The sequence below is a fragment of the Melospiza melodia genome, chromosome 6 (genome assembly GCF_035770615.1).
Source record: "Melospiza melodia melodia isolate bMelMel2 chromosome 6, bMelMel2.pri, whole genome shotgun sequence".
NCBI classification, from domain to species: Eukaryota; Metazoa; Chordata; class Aves; order Passeriformes; family Passerellidae; genus Melospiza; species Melospiza melodia.
The window spans coordinates 25,592,873-25,608,865 of record NC_086199.1 but is presented as its reverse complement, the minus strand read 5'-3'; the positions used below and the strand labels follow the sequence as shown (position 1 = coordinate 25,608,865).

At 42.7% G+C, this 15,993-nt stretch overlaps 1 protein-coding gene across 1 annotated transcript in view; it reads right to left on the bottom strand.

Annotated features, from left to right (window-relative positions):
• Window positions 1–15,341, bottom strand: part of BAZ1A (bromodomain adjacent to zinc finger domain 1A) — a 65,027-nt gene extending 49,686 nt beyond the window's left edge. The window contains exons 1-3 of the mRNA XM_063160378.1: window positions 15,271–15,341; window positions 14,432–14,581; window positions 7,213–7,491 (exon numbers count right to left, since the gene is read on the bottom strand). Coding sequence (XP_063016448.1) covers window positions 7,213–7,491; window positions 14,432–14,544 — 392 coding nt within the window. The 5' untranslated portion in view covers window positions 14,545–14,581; window positions 15,271–15,341. The remainder of the gene's footprint in view (window positions 1–7,212; window positions 7,492–14,431; window positions 14,582–15,270) is intronic.
• Between the last annotated feature and the right edge of the window lie 652 nt (window positions 15,342–15,993).

The window sequence follows — 15,993 nt, the reverse complement described above, 5'->3', positions numbered from 1 at the left end:
GTTTCCCTGCAAAGGAAATCACCTACAATCACCTTTCTTTCTTTCTTAACACCCAAAGTTTTGATCCATCTGGCTGACGGATTTGTTCTGGGCAAGTTCCAAGAGAGAACTTCATCCCCACTATTTTCTGTCTGACCCTGATATTGCAGACCTTCATACATTTTCTGCAAGGCCACTTGGAAAGGAAAGGGAGGCTGGGGGGAGTTGTCCTGTCTCCCTGGGCAGGGACCTGTTTCCATTGACCCACACCTTTTAGGTCCCCCCTTCTCCCTGATGGTGAGAGGGTCAGGGTTTCTCTGACTCTTGCCAAGCTTCCATCCACTGCATTTCTCTCAGGGACTGGAGGATGTGACTCCACCAGCCTGTTTTCTCTCATACTCCCTGATACTCCTCAGCCTTTTCCCTTCCTCTTCAGAATGAAACAAACCAGAACAAATTCTTTCCTTCATCTCAGCAACTCAAAGACACATACAAGCTATTAGGAGTTGCAACAGGCCAGGTACCTCCATCTGCTGCTGCTGGAGAAGTAGAAGAACACAGCTTAAACAAGAGAAGAGAATCTGCACTCTACTATGTAATAGGCCCAGACCATTACAGGATACCAACTGAAAAACCTCAACCCTGCAACTATTGGCACTTTTGCTTCCCAGTAAAGTTCCTCCCAAATGCCAAGCAGGCCTTTACATCCAACCAAGGCTGGCATTAGAGAGGCTCTGAGAGGAGAGACCACTTCTCACAGCTCCTCAATTGCGCATTCTGCACACCAGCTTCTGATCTGGCTGGCACTAATTACTCTGACAGAAATAATACTCTGGTATTCAGCTATGTCCCCATTTCAAGTCAAAAAACAAGATACCCTGAAGGCTCAGATGAGTTGTAAATGTGTCTCTTTATGCTTTATGATAAGCAGACAAAAACTATCCCTTGGATGGCACATGGCTGTTTCAAATGAGACAGTGGGGGAACACTGCAACACTTTCAAGTCAGCTTTTAAAATAAAACCCACAATGATCAGTGAATCAGAAGCAAATTCACTTTTTAAGACACACAAATGAAAGTAATGTTTTTCAAATGCCAAAATTAAAAAAGCACACTTTTTCTAATAATATATAAAGTTAGTTAAATACAGAAACCCCCATAAGAGTAATATACAAGAAGCTGTAGTAGCAAGTGCTAAAAAGCACCAAAAAAAAGCTATAGCACCATTCTGTTTTGTCAGCTTTAAGGAAGTTTTTAAGAAGCAAATGTCAAGTAAGTGCAGTCACTCATATCCTTGTCCTAACAGTTTTCATACACTTGAGAGTAATTAAGGAGGTAAAAGACAAGATCTGAAGGAATAAGTGACATCTTTTACTAAGCTAACTGATACTGTTTAATGCACACACAAACAAAAGCACACAACAAGGAGACAGGTTTTATGCACATAATGGCTTCCTAAAGTACAGAAAGAGCTGCTGCTTTCGGGTTTTAGCATCTTTATTCAAGTTATAATTAAGATTGTATGTTTCAAAGAAACTAGTAGGAAACACAGTTTTGCTTAGGAAAAGAGCAAGTACAGACTAGCTGTATCAGCTGTCTCCTGCAGAATAAGGACAGTACTACACTGGTATATGTATCATTTTGACTGCTCAGCATTTGTTTCGTAGCATTAAAAACAAGTAAGCAATAAAACAAACCAAAACCTTTACCTTTGAATTTATAGTTCTAAAACAGAGAGTGTGAGAATGAGAGCAAACAGAGACTGGCAGTGCCAATTGTTGTAACAGTTGTTTTAACAACCCATAAGAAAGGAGCTGCAGGTTCGTTCCCATATATCATCATCTCATAGCTTCCACTACTCAATACAAATATATTTATTAGTCAAAAAATTTACATTTACATCCCAAAGGATTTAAGGGTAGTGGAAAGTAAATTTGTTAAATGTGATTTTTCCAGGCCAGAAGTTGACTGATCCTTAAACAGCTATGCTGAGAAAATGCATACTGTATTTCCTTTATGAATAGGTAAGCTGCTCTCCAGTACTATCAGAGATGCTGTTTCACAGACACCATGCTAGTTTTGATACTTTCTGGAATTTCAAATTCACCTTTCAAAATAAAGTAGTAAACTTCCTTTGTATACAGGAACTTACATTTAAGCATTACCACTAAAAAGCCACACAATTAGTAATTATAATTTAAATTCTCTGTAACTCATTAGTCTAAACAGGCAAGACACTGTCACTCACTACCTAGTGGTCTTATAATATAATAACTCGTCCTAGCACTCAGAAGACAACTACAGATATAGAGATATAGAGAGATAGATATAAGCAATTGCCAGTTTGAATAGAAAAGTTGGAAAATTAGCTATAACTTTATCTCTTGCAAGGATTATCTTCCACCATCCTAACTCCTTATCAGCTACAGTCTTGACCAGCAACATGCTTCCTGTGCCCCAGTTAAGACTTACAGAGATGAAAACAGTATGCAAATCTTTTAATTGGCCTAATGCACTGGTTAATCCACTCCTAAATGAACACTCCTAAAGCACTGGGACACCAGTGAAAACAACTGATGAGTGAAAAGAAGTTTGATCTCTGATTATCTGTTTCCTGCAGCCTGACAATTGTCAACATCAGATCATTCAAAGCAGAGAAAGGATCTTAACCTATTCAAATGTATGATCAGATGCAGCAATCTTCCTAACAGAACATCATCTACTGCTTCTGCAAGTAGGCTCATTTTTAAAAGCATTCTGGTGTTGCTTGGTCACAGACATTAGGCAAGTATTCTTTTGCAGTGGTGTCATCTAGTGGTCAAATTCAATGAAAAAAAGATATTCCTTTCTGTGTTATTTTCTTCCTTCTTACACACTGACCTTTAAGGCATCTATTTCAGTCTGTAAGTGGCTGACTTTTTACTTAAGTGCCATACTAACTGATGGACAAGAATTGGTTGTGCTCCAGCCTCCACATGGGGAAGGGAAGACATCACCACATAAGCTATTTTCAAGAGTGGAGGTGGAGTTGTCACATCTCCTCACTGCTCAAGTCAGACCAAAAGCTTATAGTTTAATTAACTAATTATCAAACTGCTCACTTATATATCCTCATAAAGCAGGACATTACTTCTTGTGATAGCACCCAGACTCAGAATACTGGTGATAAATGACAATATGTTGTTTACATGGGCTGTAAATGAAATTTTTCCTCCAACAAATTACAACAGTTGTAAAATCCAAAAAGCATGATGCTGACTTCAGGCAGAAAAGAAGAGGTCTTACTGCTGAGCAAGTTAAGCTGTTCAAGGGTTTTATTTTTTAGTATGTCTGAGGCATTAGTTGAGGTTACTATTTTCAGGTAGGCCTTCCACATCACATAGTTTCAGCTTTCAGGTAACTGTCTTCAGATGTCAAAATGCTGAAAATCAATTTCACAAGTTTCAAGTATCAATAATAAAACACGGTACTAAGACAGCAACAAATAGACAGGTTCCTGCAAGAGACACTATTCCTTGTGGAAAATCAAAAGACCAACAGGTACATGATGGGTCTTGAACTTCCAGTTTTGAATGTCAGATATAGGAAGCGATTCCAGTAATGTGATCAACTTATTTCCTCTCCTTCAATAAAGTGTGAGCTAAAACATTTTCTGCTTATTTTACATCTTAATTTACTATGGCTAACATGAAATATTGCTCTAAACCTCCCCCCAATAAAATCTCAAATAATTTCCATGCCTTTTTCAATAAACTACTTTCCATAAACTGCAATGTGACATTCTAATGAACAATATTTTGCAATATCAACTAGTTTCAATTCTTTAGCAACTCAAACTTAACTTTCGATTTTCTCTTTTTATTCTATAATGTTTCTGACCAATATTTCAAATAGTAATTTTGTCTTTTGTGAAGGCAGTATTAGGAAAATGTTGTTAGTCAGTTCCTAAGTTTCTTTAACTGTAAGTCTGAGCACCTTGTGTTTGAAAGCATAGCACAGCTGCCACTTTGGAGAAAAGTCAGCCACAGTTTGGCCAGAAAAGTCAGACACAAACCAAGAAAGATGGCCATTTTTAATCAATGCATCACTTGAAAGGGCTAAAGAGCAAGCAGAATTATCTTCTTGCTGCTTCTAACAGATTACAAAATGCACCCATAATTTTTAGAGACCACCTGAACAAGGCAGGATTGGGGGGGGGGGGGGCCCTTTCTCTGCAATTTATTTCTGGTTGACAACAGTTGTTGGAGACACCAGACATACCAAAACAAGAGGAGGACAGTATATCTCAAATTCTCCTGAGTTCCTCTTACCAGACCTCAGTAACAAGGCAGAATTAGCCAAATTCAAAACTGAGCACCATAGCAAAATGCTAGAAACCAGGAGACATAAGACCAGAAAAAGTAATGGAGAATTAGACTCTGTAAAAACCAGAACACACGGGTTTCATACAATCAAAAAACCCATCATCTTCCTAGACTCTGAACAAAGAACTTGTCCTCTCATTGCAAATCAGCTGTCATCTCCTGCAGTGTTATAGACAACTTCATATGCTCAAGGATAAAAAAACATTTATATTAAGCCAAAATGCTAAGCCTTCTAGTGACTGGGCTCCCTAATGCTTATTTTGTTCAAAATCTAGAAAGCTGCAGTCTATCTTATGACTATATTACACATGCAAAGTCAGGAGTTATAAAATATCAATATTTAAGTTGTTTGAACAAGCCTTAGTTACATATGCATTATGTAGTAGGCTTGGAATTAAATGATGCACAGAGCTCAGAAAACCAAAAAATTCTGCTGACATTACATGTGCAAAAAACTTTAAAAGAAGTGGAAGAATTTACAACACCACAAAACAACTGGGTTTTCATGATCTGCCAAATTCTGTTGCTCTGATAGGATGCTATTACAATATAGATGGACTGTGGTAACTTTTTCTAGAAAAGATCCCAAAACCGTAGCTGCAAATGACAAACGCACACAAACAGCTCTGCTGAAAGCCGTCTCATGTACAAGTAATGTGAGTTGGTACACTTAATCCCCAATGCAGTACTTCAACATGCAGGGCAAAGTCAACTGTTAATTGGCACACAAATAACTACACCTCACCTCCTCCCACTTTGTATTCTTTAATTATGTACCTCTGAGCATGAAAGTCCCTCTGCATTACCCTGCTATTTGCAGTGTTTCCTGGATTTAGTATTAAAGGTCAGAACTAGTTCCCTACTATACCTTTGTCTGCAATATCAGTGGCATACAATCAGCTACGGAAAGTTTTTTATTCTTCATTTTACACCAATTTATACTTATGTAGTTAAAACATACAATCTCTAGCAGGCTGATTTGTGATGGAAATAAATTTTATTTGAAACTTTAAATCTTCTGAAAGGTATCCATCTCAGAGGCTCAAGAAATTTAACTTATATCCTATACACGCACTGATCAGTTAAAGTAGAACATACACATCTAACAATTTTGTGTTTATCTCAATACAAGTTCAGGTAACCAAGAAGTCTGAATTAAAAGCTGGTAAAAAACCCACAGCACTCTCTTAAGGTGATATCACAGCTATACCTTTGGAAACATCTTTGGAAAGCTACAATGCACACATGCAAATATTTTAGAAAAGTAATAGAAAGAGTTATTCTTGAGGGGAAAAAACTTTTAGAAGAACAATAATTATTTTTGCTATTGTTTTGGTAACTAACTGTTTTCTACATTTGAAGATATTAAGGCATTTCATTGAGCAAAAGAAGAACAGCTGAACAATACTGACAGTTCATAATATTTGGGTTCCTAAATAAACAAATGAAACAAACAAACATCTTATTCTCTAAGCAAAATACTGAAATACCAGTGGTATCCTGAGTCTAGTAATTTGACAAGTATAAAGATGAGAAAGAGAGAAAGAAACTTTGGATATAGGTTTTCCATACAGAAAGCAGTAACCCTACTGAAGCTGTTCTCATCCTGGCTTTGCAAACTGGCACTTTACTGGTTGAAAAGAATAGAGCAGTGAAGAGAAGGAAAGCTTTTCTATTAAGCACTGACCTTAGGTACATAACCATACCAATTCCCTTACAACTCATCTCCTGCAGTGCATTGAGATTTTTCTCCCTGGTGTAGTACCAAATTTGCCATAAATAATATCTGGATCAGCCACTACAAAAACTGACACAGAATAACTGTTCTCCAATGACCATTTTGAAGCAGCCTGCTCCTATCACCCAACAAACACCAGTCTATGCACTAAGTATCAGGCTACCCTGAGGAGTGCCTTCTACTCTGAAGTGTAAGCTGTCACCTACCTCCTTAAAAAAAGCAAAATACAATGACCCTACAAACAACAAAAACCCCAGCAGCAACAGCTGAACCCACAAAGGCTTTAGCACCCATTCTGCAGGTACATCCAAGCTAAGCATGTTTTTTCACATCTTAAGCCTCAATCAGGTAAAACTGTAAACTCATTTACACAAAATATGAACCTTTTCTAGACCTCCCCTAGAAGCTGCTTTAAATAAAGACTCAAGCTTATTTCTGCTATAGAGCATATGTACCAATGATATGAGAAAGAATGCATCTGAAGCTTAAAATTCTTCCAAGGTTTTAATCGGTCTAAGACAGCAATAAAAACATTTGCAGTAAATACACCAGTATAACAGTAAGAATAACATTAACTATGAGTGGAAAGAAACTCCTATCAACCAAAATTCCAGATAATCAACTATTATAAATATTATACAATTAATTCCCAACTTCACTGAAAATGCAATCACAATTTTTGCACTACCTAAGAAGTAAAAATCCAACATTTATCAGTTATTTTAAGCTTTCAGTAGTTTGGCCATTAATTCTGAATGATTCATCAAAATTGCTGTGTGTTTTTTAAATTTGTATCTTCCCCTAATTTCTCACTAAATCTTATTCTACAAACAAACCACCTTTCACAAAAACCAACATTCCTTTGCAAATCCACCACACAGACCAAAAAGCATGCAGTGTCAAGACCTGAGAACACTGTCATGTCTACACAGCAACTTCAAAGCTAAGGGAAGGTATCAAGGAAGCAACACAATCCTGCTCTTAATTAAAGCAGGGAAGCGCAGTAATAGTATCGCCAGCTGAAGCATCACACCTCGCTTGGATGTATTTGTTTGATGGAGTTTATTACCCTGGGGTTTGGGTTCAAAAATGCACACACAAACAAAAATTAGTATTTTTAAATATACTTACCTTGCACCATTATTTCTAAGTACTTCCACTATTTCATCAACAAAATACCGATCCTTGACATAAGCAAAGATTTCATCACAGATCTCATGCAGGCGGGTGCGATGGGTAAGGGTGGCCAAGTAGAGAACTGGAATGATGAGTGCTTCTGGAAAACTTTGAAGATTATGTCTGGCTTTCTTCTCCGATTCCAGAGCTTCCTGATATGTGAGTCCTGGTTTACCTGTGACAGCACAGCTCCACACAAGGCTGTTGCACAGAATGGTGCGTTCAAAAAAATCACTGGAAAGGAAGAAAGGTCGGAGGGGGAAGAAAGAAAGAAAACAGTTGAGTTCTGACTAACATTTTAAACTTGCTCACAGTTAATATAGCAGCAAATCGCAAATATCTTTTACAGCATGAAATGCAAAAGCAGCTCTACTCTTCTACAGTTTGTAGATATCAAGGAGATTTGATGTTTTTCAGGCATGGTAAATTGCTATTGTACAACCAAAGTCTCCCCTCATTACAGACTACAGTAAGAGAATCAAGACTTATACATTAATATTTGTTTGCAGCATGTCTAAGAAGCCTTTTGCATAATAATCAGCACACTGGGTTTAATAGGTGTCATATCATGCTCGCATCTCCCCCATTTCCACAAATATTTGTAAGACGAGCGCCTAAAACTGTTCAAACACGAAATAACTTTAAGATCACAGAAACATGTTGCAACTTGAATAAGTTCCAGATTTTGAGTGCCTTAACTCACAAACTAAAAGATGGGAGAGGCAAAAATTTAATGTCAAGTAGTTCTCTAAATAGTTTTTATCCCTTCACTGTTTGCATAGCTCTTACAAAAAAGCACTGAAATATTTTTTCCTACAGATTCTTTTCCTCTCTTGTTCCGTTAGTAAATATTGATTCTCCTCCTTCCACACATTTCCAATTAAGGCTAAAATTGCATTGTTGTTACTGCTTGTTTACTAGCTATTACATTGGAATCAAGAATGAAGAGCTTTCATTAGTCAAAATCTGTCCATTTTTGACAGGTGTCAGAAGAACAGCAGCTTATTAAAACATTTTCTAAATGAAGTAGATGATGCATCAATTCACAAAGCCATGTTAAAACATATCATATACTTTGGATCAGTGATCAGACAGCAAAGCAATCTTTCAATATGCCCCAGTTCAGACAATGCTTTTACTTGCCTTTACAAATACTAATGGACTAGTATTGATAACTACTGAATACACAAGACAAACCAAGCTCAGAAAGCTTTATCAGTCCAACATAGCTATTTCAAAGCACACAGTACTTTCAGTCAATTGCATGCTACATCAGATGCCTATACTGAAGTTTCATTTCATTCCCTTCACAAAAAAACCAAAACTAAACCACACTGTTCCCATTTTTAAAAGGATAGACCTGTTCAAATAACTTCTAGTAATGAGGTTAAGAGAATTGGACAGTTCACAGTCAGTTTTTTCTTGCAGTCTCCCTGCAAACTCAAGCTGGCAAATGTTCATCGGTGACACTGATGCAGATGACAGTGTTCACTGCAGATGGACAGATGAACCATAACATTTTGTAAATGAAAATGGAAATTTCAGATTGAGGACAATGAAGGGTCTTGGCTCAGATAATCCTTTCTGTATGAACACAGGAGTCCTCTGAGCAAGACATGCTTTAGGAAGAACCATTAGCTGCAAGAAGGACAGAAGAGGAAGGGATAGATAAATTAGCTGAATAATATTTAATAGCTGCAGAATTTCAGATTTTTATATCATCTGCTGTCCTGCTATCTACTTAATATATTTGACAGTATATGGATAATGTGGGGCTGCTTACTCTAAAGACAAAAAGGACAAGAACAAAGGAGAGAGAATTAGATAAACTATTCTTCAAGATATGAAGAACAGATGGCTGTCAGTCATTCTTTGTGCATCTTTATTGTGTATTATACTTATTTAAACATATTAAAGAACAGGTTTGACAAAACTCTGTTTCGTGAGTTTAGACTGGGTTTTTCTGTGAGGTGATAGAATAGATGAAATGTGATCTCTTCAGGTCTTGTCTTGCCCTACATTTCAATATTTCTGTATTAGAATAAAGTAATTTTTATGGATGGATATTAAATGGATAAAGTAGCACTTACTTCAATCTTCATTCAGTTGTATTTCTAAATATATTTTTGTGTCTCACTTACCCAAGAGGCTCTTGATAACTATCTTTAGTCAGGAAATAGAAAAACACTCTAAAGAGTTACTAACAATGTACCAGAACATAATTTTTTAAAAACTATGAAAGTAAAGCTAGAAAAAAAAAGTCAAGGGGGCATCAGAGAGCAAGGGAGAGACAGAGACAGTGTCCCTTTAAGAGCTGCTGTTATTCTTTGTGAGGGGATACCGGGCAGTCATGCTATTTAAAGCAGCAGCACTGAACTTAAAGGAGAAAAAAAATTATAAAAACAAGGAAAAAAATCATTTAAGCATCCCAGTCAACAAACCTCTTTCTAAAAATTCCTGATCCATGATTATTACAAGTACAAAATGCTAAGATTACTTTAACTGAAACATATTAGAAGTAAATATGTTCCATTTACACATGAGCATATTTTGTGTATCTAGTTTCATTTTCCCTCATTTCCTCTTTTGTTTTGTGTGGATTTTTCCCCTGTGAGTTTACAGGGAAGAAAAAAAATAGTGTGAAAAACAGCTACATTCCATTTTGAAAGCATTATTTATCTATCTTTACCTACAGTGCATCAAAACCATCTGTGGCTTAGTCTGTTAGCACAGTTTCACTGCAATGTTTTAAGGATCTCACTTTAACTTGGTTTGAAAGAAAACAAAATCCCACAGTATACCACTAAATATACTCCTTCTGTCCCTGTCTCTCTCCAGGGGACATCAGTTATCACAAAACACTTGACAAAGACACAACATCTACCAAACCAAGGCAGCAGCAGCAGCAGTGATAGTCTTTCCCTTTACTTGAAGGGTGATAATGCCCTTGATCATATTCTACACCCAACTTAACTTCACAAGAGCAAGAGCATCTGCTGCTACATCACATCTCAAGCATTACCTATGTCTTTATCTAGGGTATTATGGTTTCTGGGGCTTCCTTGCTGGTTCAAGATGTCTGTGGCTCTCGGCAAGCAGGAGGGAGAAGTTCATACAAAACACATCCACAAAGGTCACTTGCATGGATGCATCTGCATTCGAGATGTCCAATGCAACTGCAGCACCCTGGTGATGTCCACATCAGCTCAACTACTCGAGCAGCATGGACTAAAAACCAATTTGTCTTTGTAGTTGTAATTAACACCAACTTCTCAGCTGGATGCCTCTTTTCATTTAATTAGTTAGTTTTCTATGCAAGGTAAGGCAAACTGTAAAATTATCAGCAAATCATTGAGTAGTAGTTTAATGCCACTACTCAGTAGGTATTTGATAGGAGGCAGGTCATTAACAGAAGCAAGAACTAAATTACTGGCAACCTCTGTGCTGACTGCATTTGCAATGGATATAAAAATCAGCCTAGTAATTACAGCTTTTTCTTGAAGTAACCAAATACTCCTCTTGATTTTAAGACTGACTGTATTTTTAGTGTGCTTCGAGAGCATTTATTGCTAATATTTACTACCATTCATTTTCTTAGCATACGTTAGAACAAGTAATTTAGTGTACCACAGGAGGGTAATCAGAGAAGACTAACTCTGCCATTCTGGATCAGAGTTTTCTTATACTCTTGGTCTCCAGAAGTAGTCAAGAACTAGCATTACAAATAATGCACAAAACAAACAAGAACTCATCATAAATACATTTATTCCTTAATATTTGTAGGTTAATTATGCATTAAGGAATACATTTTAAGTGATGAGTTTGTCTCCAAGAAAAGAGGAAAATTCCCCTAATTTAACTAAGGGCTTTTAAAAAGCCTTTTGAAAGATCTCTATTTGACTGTAACCAAGAACTCTACAGGTCAGCCTCTAAAGAAGTTTCACTAAGTTTTGAAGGTAAGGAGAAACTGCTCTTCCCTGCTCTCACGTTCTAGAATGAGAAACATTCCTACCACTGTGTCTATACTACTCATCATTGTCTTTTTCAAACTATCTTCATATACAAGACTTCCCACACTTTAGTAGTAGCTTTCTCTGCACATTTCTATCAGCTAATAACTGTCACAGACAAGGTGTCAAAGACTGGTGGTAGCATCCCACTGGTTCAATATGTTTTTCATGCATTCCATACATCTCGTGCACATCCGTACTTGATTTCCCTACTCTGACCCCACAGACTCTCCTTGCTGGTCTGTCCCTCCAAGCAGGAATGTAACCAAGCATGGAAAACATCAGCTTTCCCAGTTTCTGTTACTGAGGATAAATATAACTGGACGTGGCTCTCCCTTCTGAAAGGATTACAAAATTATATGATTGTATCTTGAATTAAAGAGGAAATACATTCTTTACAGGAAAGTCACTTTACAAAATACTAGTCTTGCCAAATTTTTCTCATATTAGTATAACCATTTCTTATATAGAAAAGAATAATACTAATGTGTGATTTCTAATCAACTCTACTAAAGCTGACACATGCATGAAAGCAGCTTTTCACCACTAAGTTTGTGCTCTGCCAAAAACCCACCAAACAACCCAACAAAAAACAAACACAAAACCAGCTTGAGTCTTAACTGTTTGTAATAGTTAAAAGCATTCATACAGTTGATGTAGGGGGTGAATTCAGATTATCATATATATATATCTGTACAGCCCTCTTCATCTAGTTGGACTGTGGAATTTTTAAATTCTCCCCTCAAATAGTACATTCAGAGAAGTCTGACTTAGACAATGGCTTTCTTTCATGAAACAGCTAATACAATTTTAAAGAAGTGGGCCCTCCCTATCCCTATTAATCTACTTGCCCTTGCTTAGGCAAAGAAATAGGTACTATTGTTTTCAGAAGGCATTATCAATCAGCAGAGAAAGCTGATGTTTTAAAGGATCAGAACCTTTAAAACTGTCTAAAAGATGACCAACCTTATGTTCTCCAGCAGATTATGCCATAACTAACAGTAACCTAAACTTGCAACCCATCTGTGCCAGAACACTTTGCTAGGTAAAGAAAGTACTACGTTTTTCAATCCAATGCACCTATTTTATCCAACCTAACAAAAAGGGCCAGAAAACAAAACCAACAAAAACAAACCCATTACCAAAAACACACGCCCCCATACACAAGAAACAAGCACAGCAGAGTTTTCTGTGGAGTCTTCCCAAACACCACATTCTAAGGCCTGACCTCTCAGCTAACCACCTCCTGACATTTCTAGGGATTGCCTGTGTGAACACATCTAAATTTACTCCTTAATTCCTGAACTTTGGTTAAGCAAGGAATTTGGTCTTTCATACTTATTGACAACACCTCTGCAGTATAAATATGCCTGTCAGAATACTTCAAATAGTCACCAAACATTTTGAGGACAGACAGACATTTTAAAAGGATACTTTTCATTCCGAAATTGTAGTAAAACTACGTGTACCTGAAACATATTTCCCTGTGTCAACAAATACATTAGTGTCATCTAATGATGTGATAATAATTGTATCCAGAAAAGTAGCTTATCAGAATAAGCAAATCAATATCAATATAAGCAAAGCAATATCAGAAGCTGGGGGAGGGTGACTTAATTCCTACAGAAACAGGAGGCTGTCACCTCTCCCTTGTCAGGTTCTTATACACCCTATAAGGAAAATACTCCTTACAGAACTCCCAACATAATCAGCACCCTGAGAGTATATAGTTCAGGGAAAAGTAAGGCATTACCCTTCAAAGTTACCTAATCCAGCTTCTTTAAAATTTTATTAAGCCGAGTGTATTTGAACAACAAAAACAAGTCTAAACATGAAAAAGATTTAGGTGTGCTTTTATTTCATATGTTGCAAACTAAAAGCATTTTAGATTTAACCTCGTTAGTCTGCACATCTTAAAAAAATTATAGTTTGGATGTGGGGGCCTTTTGTAGGTGAGAATGTTGCTGGATCAGACCGGTGGTGAAAACCCGTAATTTATCGGCTTTTGAAAAACGTCTTGCTAATACTTTCTGTCCATTGTTCTTACAAGCGGTGAAGTGAGTGGCTGCAAGTTCGGGACTACCCGTGCCATCCGCCTTCACTCGTTAACGGGAATTTCACCTATCCTGTTCAGCTTTCAATACGCGAGGAAAAAAAAAAAAAAAAAAAAAAAAAGAAAGAAAAAAATATACATATAAAGGATATGAGAGCGATAGCAGAAGCAATAAAAGCCTCGCTAGGAAAAAAGCTCCTAAGGTGACAGGTGCGCTCGCTGGGCTTCAGGCGGGGTTTAACCCCCGGCTGCGCCGCACGGGAGGGCTCCGGCGGCGGGACCCCCGCCCCGCCGGACAGGTGCATTGACCCCGCGCCGCGCTGCCCCGCCGGCCATTTCCAACCGGAGCAGCCGGCAGCTCCCCGCGGAGGCGGGGCGAGCGCGGCCCTGGGCGGCGCGGCGAGGGCCGCCAGCAAGGGGTTAACCGCGGCGGGAGCCGGCCTGGGAGCCCAGCCCGGAGCAGCCCGGCGGGCCCGGCAGCCAGTGCCCCCCGCCCGGCCGTCAGCACAACAATAGGGCACCGGCACACGCCGGGCGGGCGGCCCCGCCGCGCCGGCTGAACGCGGGCCCGGCGCGGCCCCTTCCGCGGGGCGGCCTAGCGCCGAGCGCCGCCGACACGCGGCTGCCGGCGGGGGCGGACGGGAGGGAGAGCCCGAGCCCGGCAGACGCTCGTTGCCGCCCGCCGCCTCCCACACGCGCAACTTTCACTTCCCCGGCGGGGGCAGGGGCGACACCGCGGAAGGAGCGAGAGAAGGAAGGGGGAAGGAGCTGGCTGTCTTCCTTCCCCGAGGGCGAAGGGGGCTGCGGGGTACCCCCGGCGAGGAGGGGCAGGGGAATCCCTGCCCCAGGCGAGAGATCCGCCCTCTCTGCCCCCATCCCCCTCGCGAGGGCACAGGCTCGGCGCCAGCCGCGGTCCCCCACTCACACCCCCCGGCAAGGCTCCCCGCAGCGAGCCGGGGAATCCCTTCTCCTCCCTCCCTGCCCGCCCAGGTGTCAGAGCGTTGGGGGCTCCAGCCGCTCCCTGCCCGCCGCCGCCGGAGCGCGGGGGGGTTGGCGGGGGAGCGCAGGACGGACATAGGGACGCGGACACCGACGCGGGGCTGTTTCTTACTCGTAGTTCCTGAAGATCTCGTTAGTGACCCTGCAGTAGAAAACACGCTCGTCCGGCCGGAGGTCGGCGGGGGGCTTCACCCTCACGAAGGGCTTTCGGTGCAGCAGCGGCATTGCCCCGCTCCCGGCTCTCTTCCTGCCCCAGGATCGGCTTCAGAGGGTACGGGGGAGAATAAAAAACACGGCGGGATTAAGCGAGGCAGAGGCGCCCACCAGCCCGGGGAGGAGGGAACGGGCCCGGCGTGTCCCTCCTCCCGGGGGAGCCAAGGCAGGAGCGAGCAGAAGCGAGCAGGAGCGGCGGTGGTGGCTCGGCGGAGCCTTTTGTGTGCCCGACACGCCGTTGCCTGCCTGGGACTGCGCGCGGACCAACGGCGGCACCTTCCTCCGCCTCCGCCCGCCTCACAATGGGGCCATGACGCCGAGCGGCGGGCGGAGGCGGCAACCCCCGCGCCAGCCGCGCAACGTGCTCGGCTCGGGGATACCCCGGCCGCGCTTTGTCTCCTGCGGCGCCCCTGCCTTCGGGTCACCCCCTTTCCCCCGCCTCTGACCCACACACGCCGGGCCGGACACCAACTTCCACTCCCCCACCGCCTCCGCCTCCTCCTCTCCGCAAAGCAAACACCCAGGAGGGGCAGCGCCGACCACTTATCTCCCTCCTTCCCTTCCTGCCGGGTCGCTGCCTAACTGGGGTCCTCGCCCTTCCCGCCCCGCGCCTCGCCCCGGCCCGGCGCCTGCCGGGCTCTGCCGCCGTGGGACAGCGCGGCCGCGGCGCGGGGGCAGCCCGGCCTCCGGCCTGTCCGGCGGGGGCTGCGGGGCTCCCTCCCGTCCCCTCCTGCCCACCTGGTGCGGCCGCAGGCTCTGCTCGCTGCTCGGTCGGTGCGGAGCGCGGTCCCCCTCACCGCGTTTCTTCCCTTTCCTCAGCCCCCCCCCCGCCCCCCCCTGCCGGCTCCTGGGAAGTTTTTGATCTACTTCTTCAAGCCCTCAATCAGGAAGAGCTGCGGGGAGGAGCCTTCCCCTGCTCTCCCCTACATCTTTATTGGCCGCTCGGTGCCTTCCAGCGTGTGTCACACAGGAAGACAGCGAGCTACATTATTAATTAATGGCTGAGAGGGCGCATCCTCCATTTTTGAATTATCAGCGGAGACCTCCGGTGCGGGGGGTGCGCGCAGCCCGGCTGCCGGCGGGGAAGGCGGCTCTCTCGGCGCGGCGCTGCGGCCGGGCCGGGCCGGGCTGCGGGCGGCTCTAGCGCGGCGACCCCGGCACGGCGGTCACGGCTCGGCGGGGCGGCCGAGCCTGCGGCGGGCGGTGCTGCCCGCCCGCGCCTCCGCCCGCGGCGGCAGCAGCCGGTGCCGAGGGGCCGCCGAGCAGCTGTGAGACCGCCGGCCCGTAGGGACCCACCGCCGGCCCCGGAGCCACCCCTCTCTGCCCTTCGTACCTGCCCTGCGAGCGGGGCCCCGGCGCGTCTCCTGCGGGGCCGATCCCGGCGGATTTCGGCGTTTGACAGTGCAGGGCCGGGCACGCTGCTCTCTCAGTTACAGCCCCCGAGCCACGGTGCTATCGGCG